This window comes from Lipotes vexillifer, unplaced genomic scaffold (assembly GCF_000442215.2).
Source record: "Lipotes vexillifer unplaced genomic scaffold, Lipotes_vexillifer_v1.1 scaffold63, whole genome shotgun sequence".
Taxonomy (NCBI): domain Eukaryota; kingdom Metazoa; phylum Chordata; class Mammalia; order Artiodactyla; family Lipotidae; genus Lipotes; species Lipotes vexillifer.
This window is the reverse complement of record NW_006784492.1, coordinates 937961-945860: the sequence shown is the minus strand read 5'-3', so window position 1 is coordinate 945860 and position 7900 is coordinate 937961. Positions and strand designations below refer to the sequence as shown.

General features: G+C 64.4%; 1 protein-coding gene across 3 annotated transcripts in view; it reads left to right on the top strand.

The window, feature by feature from the left end:
• Positions 1 to 7900, top strand: part of CPZ (carboxypeptidase Z) — a 23281-nt gene that overhangs the window by 11552 nt on the left and 3829 nt on the right. For all 3 annotated transcript variants that reach the window (XM_007456861.1, XM_007456863.1, XM_007456862.1), the window contains 5 exons: positions 48 to 244; positions 784 to 945; positions 1356 to 1514; positions 5360 to 5495; positions 7168 to 7307. In XM_007456861.1, the coding sequence (XP_007456923.1) occupies positions 48 to 244; positions 784 to 945; positions 1356 to 1514; positions 5360 to 5495; positions 7168 to 7307 (794 nt within the window). The remainder of the gene's footprint in view (positions 1 to 47; positions 245 to 783; positions 946 to 1355; positions 1515 to 5359; positions 5496 to 7167; positions 7308 to 7900) is intronic.

Sequence of the window (7900 nt, the reverse complement as noted above, 5' to 3'; positions counted from 1 at the left end):
CCATGCCGCCCGGTCACTATCCCCCCCCCCCCCCCCCGCCCACGCAGTGGAGCCCGAGGTGAAACTCATCGGCAACATCCATGGCAATGAGGTGGCGGGCAGGGAGATGCTCATCTACTTGGCCCAGTACCTGTGCTCTGAGTACCTGCTGGGCAGTGCCCGCATCCAGCGCCTGCTCAACACCACCCGCATCCACCTGCTGCCCTCCATGAACCCCGACGGCTATGAGGTGGCGGCCGCCGAGGTGAGCACCCCCAGGCTGGCCCTGTGGCTGCTGCCTTCTACCCTCCCCTGTTCGTTTACCCCCTAGCGGTTGTGCAGGGTCTCTCTGCACAGGACTCAGTGGGCATCAACATCCGCAAGGTCCTGCTTGGGGGTGGGGAGGGCGGACAGACGCTGGGAGTTCTATGGTGGGTTCAAAGGCGACGCGCGCTGTGGAAACAGGGTGATGGGGGTGGGAGGAGCCGGACCGTGTGCTGGCTGGAGGGGGCGCTCCGGGAGAAGGTGGCCCTGGGCAGGGCCTGCGGGAGGTGGAGCGAGCAGTGCAGCCCTGGCAAGGGGTATTCCAGGCGGAGAACAGCCAGTGCAGGGCCTGAGGTTGGAAGATCAGCCCAGAGGCTGGAGAGATGGCAGAGGAGGTCAAGGGCAGCTCCCAAGTTCATCACGTGAAGCCAGAGAGAAACCACAGCCCTGCCCGCGACTCTCAGCCCAGCCCTGCGCCTCCCTCCAGAAGGATCAGGGTGGGCGTGCTGACCCCTGGTCGGGGGCGACCTGTGTGTTCAGGGCGCCGGCTACAACGGGTGGACAAGTGGGAGGCAGAACGCGCAGAACCTGGACCTGAACCGCAACTTCCCCGACCTGACGTCCGAGTACTACCGCCTGGCCTCGGCCCGCAGCATGCGCAGTGGCCACATCGCCATCCCACAGCACTACTGGTGGGGTAAGGTAGGAGCCGCCGCGCGCCCCTCTGATGCAGCCGAGGGTCTCTGGGTGTTCTGGGACCCTCGGGTGTCATCCTTCCCCAGGGCAGCAGAGCCTGGCGGTTAGCAGCCTTAGCCTCTGAGCCTCGGTTTCCTGCCTGCAAAATGGGGATAGTTCGGACTGGGCCACTGGTGGGATTCGGGGAGCGTGTACCGAAAGCACCCGGAGTCTGGCAGGTGCTCAGGGGCGGTGCCCCGGAGGGCTGCCTGGAGGGGGTGGCATCCCCAGGAGTTGGGCAAGAGAGTTCCAGGCCAGAGGACGGGCACTTGCACGTGCCCGGTGGGGCCTGAACGGAATCCTGAATCTTGGGCGTGGGGCTGGGTGGTCGGCGGGGACGTGCCTGGTCCTGAGGACTGCCTCGTCTGCCTGGGCAGGTGGCCCCTGAGACGAAGGCGATAATGAAGTGGATGAGGACCATCCCCTTCGTGCTCTCCGCCAGCCTCCATGGGGGCGACCTTGTGGTGTCCTATCCTTTCGACTTCTCCAAGCATCCCCAGGAGGAGACGATGTTTTCTCCCACACCTGACGAGAAGGTGAGAGGCTGGGCAGAAGTGCTGTGGGTGCAGGAGAGGCAGCAGTGTGGGTGGTGCCTTCGGGGCCCCGGAGTCCTTCCGGTTCTGAGCCGGTGAAGCCCATGGAGCTCTGAAACATTAGGAGCCTTCTAGGCCCACCTCCAAACCCCCTCCTCCAGGAAGCCTTCCAGCCAGCTGGAAGCAGCCCCTCCCTCCTCTGGCCGCCCCCCTTCCATCAGGGTCTCATCTCGTCTGGGAGCTCCTGGGGTGGGGACCCTGGCCAGGTGCCCTGCCCCCAGGCCGCCCCGTGTCTTCTGTCCTCGGGAGGCTGGGGTTCCGGGCAACACCGGCAGAGGGCAGCGCTGCATCGTGCATGGTGCCCGGCTGGCTCCTGGCGCCTCCCTCCTTTTTGTGGGTCTGGCCAGTTTGTTAAGGGTCAGGTACCCTGGGACTTGACGATGCATTGGGATCAGAGTAGGAATTTTGGCCCCAGCGGTCACGTGGGCCCTGAGGAGACCCTTCAGACCCTGCTCAGACCAGCAGGGCATGAGACCCGTGATGATGGCCGGACCCCTCACCAGCCCCGTTCTTCCCGTCCCCGGGGGCACCCCCTGCCCTGACTGATAGTAGAGGCTGGTCTCCTGGGAAGGGCATGGGGGTTGAGGAGACTGAGGCCAGGCAGTGGGTGATCTTCGGTGGGTCACAGCCGAGTGCACTGGAGCTTAGCTGCCCCAACTGCCCTGATGCCCCCCCGCCCCCAGGCCAGCTCCTGCCCTCCCACCCCGTCAGGAGGCAGGAGACTTTCCTGCCCTTCCGGGAAGACAGTTTGATAGTCCTTCCTTGACCAGCCTGGGGAGGATTGGGAGGGCCTGAGCTGCCCGCTTAGTTACTCAGCAGGCCCCCTGGTGGACCGGACTCGGGGTGGAGAGAGAGGCCTGGCCTCTGCTGCCTTCTCGCACTTTCCGCCCGGTGCTGGGGGCAGGGCAGGGAGGGTGGGACTGGTCCCGGACAGACGCGTGCCCGGAGCTGCGGCTCCCCTCGTGTTCTCCTGTGGCCACCCAGAGGCCAACCCTGCCTCACCCAGTCCCTCCCTGTGTGTGGCTGGTCCCGTGGCCTGGGCCCTGGGCTGAGGGTCCTAGTTTAGGGTGGGAGACGGAGTCAGAAACGGGAAAGGATGAGAAGGTGTGGCCCGGCCAGAACAAGGGGCTGCCCAGGAAGCCGGGGACACTCAGGGATGGTGTGTGTGTGTGTGTGGTGTGTGTGTGTGTGTGTGTGTGTGTGTGTGTGTGTGTGTGTGTGTGTGTGTGTGCTGGATCCTCAGCCTTAAGGTGGGCTTTAAGGAGGGTGTCCTCAAGGGGCAGCTACCGCAGTGGAGCCTGAAAGAGCCGGTGGAGACTCCGCCAGACTCCCAGGAGTGAGGGTTCAGGGGCCTGTGAGCAGTGGGGCTGGGGACGCCCAGCAGGGCTGGGCTGGGCCGGCCTCCTCCAGAGCCGGGGGCACACAGCCCGTGTCTCCTGCGATTGTTCCTGCCCTTGTTCATTCTCGCTCCCACTCTCTCATTCATTCAGTCACTCGTTCACTCCCTCATTCATTCATTCAGTCACTCCCTCACTGACCACTACAACCAGCACGTGCCTAGCACCTGGAGGGGTGCCAGGTTCTATGCTTGGAGCTCAGCCAGGGGCCCCTGGGGTGGCTGGGTGACCTCCGCTGTGCCTGGCCTCCGCCCGCTTTGCTGTCAGGGATCCAGGCCAATGCCTGGGCGAGGCCTGTGTCCTCCAGGCAGGAGGAGCCCCTGGCCGCTGGACTCAGCATCTCTGGATCTCAGGGGCAGGTGCGTGAAGACGCCTCTGGGGGGACGTTCGCCTCCAGGAGTCCCCGCGGAGTCAGAACCCTGAGAACTTCCCCACCAGCCATCAATCATCGATCACCAATCGATACTCCTTCAGCCCCACAGCCAGTGGTGGTCTCTGTGGAAACCAGGGTCCCAGGAGAGGCTTGGGGAGTGGGGGCACGTGAGGAGGGCTTGGCCAGGGGGACCAGTTAACGCCCCCAAGCTTCCACAGTGCCCAGTGGATGCGGGCCAGCGCCTCAGGGCAACGTCCAGGCCGGCCAGGGCTGCCTGCCTCGCCCCACTCTGACCCCCTCACACCTGCCCTTTCTGCCAAAATCCTACTCCCCAGCTGGGCTCAAGCTCCGTCCTGCCTACCAAGCCCTCCCTGACGCAGCCCACCCCCCAGTGGGAAGGAGCTGCGGAGTATCCAGGTCCCGGGCAGGCTGGTCCTTCTTGGTGGCCCTGACCTGTGATCATAGGCCCCTGGTCAGCCCATGTCTGCCCCTCCTAGCAGCTCACCACACCCCACCTTGTTTCATTTGGGGGGACATTGTCTCTGTGTCCTTCCGCCACTGACCCACCACCCCGCCTGGACCCTGGGTGGAGATCCTACCCCCAGGTCGGGCCTGTTCCCAGCCAGGCCTGGGGCTCCAGCGCCCTGGGGTTGTAGGGACTGGTGGTGACTTCCCCTGCTCTCCTGAGGGGGCTGACTGACAGGTGACAGGAGGAGGCCCCAGGGCAGGATGGAGAGAGAGAGACCTTTGAGAGGGGCTGGCCCAACCTACGCCCACCAGCCTAGGTCCTGCTCCGCAGACAGGCAGTGGAGGCCCGGCCACAGTTCCAGAAACAGCCCCGTCACCACCTGGACGCCTCGCTGAAGATGGTTGACCACAGCCCGCGGGTGACGGGGGCTGCTGGCAGGCTGGTGGTCCCTGACTGCCGACCTCGGTGACTGAAGGACGTGCGTGGGCTTGTATTTTGGGTGCTTGGTTTGTGTCTGTGGGACCGAGTTGAAACTGCAGTCTTATCCCCAGGAAAGTGGACTCATCCTTCCCCAAACCCAAGGCCCCGGGGTCTGAGTCACCAGGGGAGACTCTCACTCTGGCCTGGAGCAGCCCCCCGTTTCTGACCCCACCTGCCCACCTCCCCTTTTCTTAAAGAGGGACGCCCAGCCCAGGACAGACCCCGCTCAGGGCCGCAGGGCCTGAACAGGCCCAGCACAGGTGGGCACAGGTGGGCCCTCCTCCATATGGCCTCTACTTGGAGCCTCCGCCCTGGGTCAGACCCGTGTCCGGTCCTGGGACGTACAGGTGGCTGAGTCCAGCCTGGGGGAAGGACCTGGCGGCCCCGTGGGGTGGGGAGTGTAAGGGGGGGAGCTCTGGGCTGGGGGAGGTTAGTGGGGGAGGGGCTCCGCACCACCCAGGAATCGGGGTCGCACCCAGACGGGCCCTGCCCCCAAGGCTTCCCAACAGGGGGTGGCAGGCCCTGTGAGCTGCATCCCAACCGTGGTGGGAACTGCACGTGGTTATGGCAGCAGGCCGGTGGGCGCCCGCAGGGGCTGCTTGTCTCCTAGGGAAATGAAGTGACACTTATCATAGCCATTCGCTTGGGGGATGAAGTTAGTGAAAATGAGCCCCACGCCAGCCTCCCGCCTCTCCCGAGGCCTGCCCTCTGCACGGGGGCAGGAAACGCTTTATAAATTGCAAAGCCGACCTCCAGGTGCCCTGCCAGTGTCCCCACAGGGTGACCCCTTCTCGAGAGGAAGCCCACGCTCCCTAGCCAGGTGCATAGGGGCTCCATGATGCGCCCATGTACCCACCACCGGTGCCCCGAGCTCTGGCCGTCCCGCCTCCGGGCCTTTGCACGTGCTGTGCCCTCTGCGTGGACCCTGGTCCCCCTCCCCCCCGAGCTGCAGGTGTTCCCTGCGGTGGCTCTTCCTCACTCCACTGCCCCCAGCTCGGAGGGCGCCCTGCAGAGTGCCCACCTTCCGGTCTTGCCCTCGAGGGGACCTCTCTCTCCATCTCCTTTCCAGATGTTCAAGTTGCTGGCCAAAGCCTACGCCGACGTGCACCCCATGATGATGGACAAGTCGGAGAACAGGTGTGGGGGGAACTTCCTGAAAAGGGGCAGCATCATCAACGGGGCAGACTGGTACAGCTTCACGGGAGGTGCGCCCTGGACCGGCGGGGGCGGGGCTGGGATGGGGCGGGGCCGGGGGAGCTCGATTCTGGAGCTTCCGGAACAGGGAGAGCAGCAGGGATGCCTCACGCGTGGGGAGACTTACGCTCTGGGGTGGGAAGATTCGGGCCTGGCTGACCTTAGTTCTCTTGCGGCCTTGGTGAAGTTCACGTGCGCCTGTCGTGGAAGGGCTAGACTGTGACATCCCCATTGCCATTTTTGTGGTTTATTTAGTGGTCACTTAAACGTCTCACGGTTCCACCCGTGACCAGTTCTTTTTTGCCTTTTGGGGTTTAGTAGGGTTGCCCGATGGAATATGGGGTTCCCCAGTTAAATGTGAATTTCAGAGAAGTAAGGAAGAGTTTTTAGTTCTGTATAAATACTGTGCAAGTCCCAGATATTGTGCGGGATATACTTACTCTAAAACCATATTCGTTGTTTCTCTGAAATGTGGGAGCCGGTGACACCCTGTGTCACGGGGACACTGGAGGCTGGGCCCACATGCTTCCACGTGCTGCCGGCCACCCCTCCACGCCAGCACGACCCTTATTATTCATGTCACTTGGCAGGTGAGGAAACTGGGCTCAGACAAGAGTAGGACCAGCTCGAGGGCCACGGCACGTGGTAGAGCTGGGACCCACCCTGCCTGTGCCCCCCCGCTTCTCCTGTGGAGGCCGAGAGGGAGGCCCCTCAGCTCCCATTCCAGAGCCACTTTCACCCCCTGCTCAGCTCAGCACCCCTGCTGCCCACGATGGCACGTGTGGTCCTTCCTGGGGGTCAGGGAGGCTCCTCTCTCTCCCAGGATCCAGACGCACGGGTTCCCTGACCTTGGGGGGTGGGCTCTGAGTCTCAGGCACGACCTGTTCCTGGGGTCTGCAAAGGTCCCACTGGGGGGCTGAGCCTGGGAGAGGCCAGCTGGGTTCCCCTCCCTCAGGACACGGACCCAGGGAGGGCATGGTGCCAGTGACTAGGGACAGAAGGGCCATCTGCAGGGGAGTGTGGCCTCTCTGTGGACGTGAACGTTAAGTCGGGAAGGTGGCCGCTGGGTACCGGGGTTTGGAGCAGGCTCTGAAGGCCGGGGCTCCCGCTGCCCCATCAGGGCCCAGGGCTGCCTCAGAGCCCGGCTGCTGCTTCTGCTGGACAAGACCTCCCAAAGCAGATGGGGTGGAGGGTAGACACGGGAGGTGGGGGCGGTCAGCCCCACTTGCTCCGAAGCCCCTGCCGTCTCCCTGGCTGGCCATCGGTTTCGCTGGGCCAGGCTCACCCGGAGATGAAAGTAGTAGGACCTTCATCCCTGGGCTGTTCTCGGGACCGTCCAGGTAAACGGACGTTATCACTGGGGGTTCAGGCCAGGGGAGGGCCAGCAGCTTGGGCCCCAGGGGCACGTATGGCCCCCACATGCTCCCAGCTTCTCTGCTGGAAGTGGGCTTGCTCCTTACCCCCAAGGAGCCGCAGGGATGCTGCGTGAGCCCGCGGACATGGGTGCCAGACCACTTGGTCCACAGTGCAGCTGCCCGCTCCCTGGACCTTGGGTGGGAGCTGTGACGTTCCTGAGCCTCGGTCTGCTCGTCTGGGAGGCGCGGGTAGGACCACAGCCCCTCCCAGCTGCCCGGCCCAGGGCCCTGCGGGGGCCGGCGTTGAGAGCCACCCCCTGTGCTGCAGGCATGTCCGACTTCAACTACCTGCACAGCAACTGCTTTGAGATCACTGTGGAGCTGGGCTGCGTGAAGTTCCCGCCCGAGGAGGCCCTCTATACCATCTGGCAGCACAATAAGGAACCGCTCCTGAACTTTGTGGAGATGGTGAGCTCCGGGCGGCCCCCAGGGCCTGGCATGGGGAGGGCCAGACCCAGGCCGTGCGTAGGGGCTCAGCGCCCGCGCTGTCACATGATTAGACTGCACTTGTTTATTCGTTAACCACCTGTGTTCACGGGTGAAGATTCACCGGCCACCCTGGGGTGGCTGGGGACACCACGGGGCATACAACAGGGCCCCCAGTACAGGAAAGGTCTCAACAAGGGGAGTGCAGGGACCAGGGCAGCCCAGGAGAGGCGCCTGACCCAGCCTCAGAAGGCCACGGGGGTCTTCCTGGAGGAGACGGCACCTGGGCTGCATCTTGAAGGAGGGAGATCAGGTGACAGGACAGGGACCCCTCTGGCAGGGAGGACAGCACATGTTAGAATTCAGTGGGCCGTTTAGGCCTGCAGGGGCGCCATGGCCGGAGGAATGGGGCAGGCCCTGGTCGGGGGCGGGCCCGGACGTGATGGCTGGGCAGCAGGGTGTCTGTGCGGTCCAGGCAGGGCCTTGCGCACATCTGCCCCTGGGACTCAGAGGGGAGGGCACAGGCTGCTGGGGCAGCAGTGAGGCACCCGGACTGAGGGGTAACCCCCCCCCCC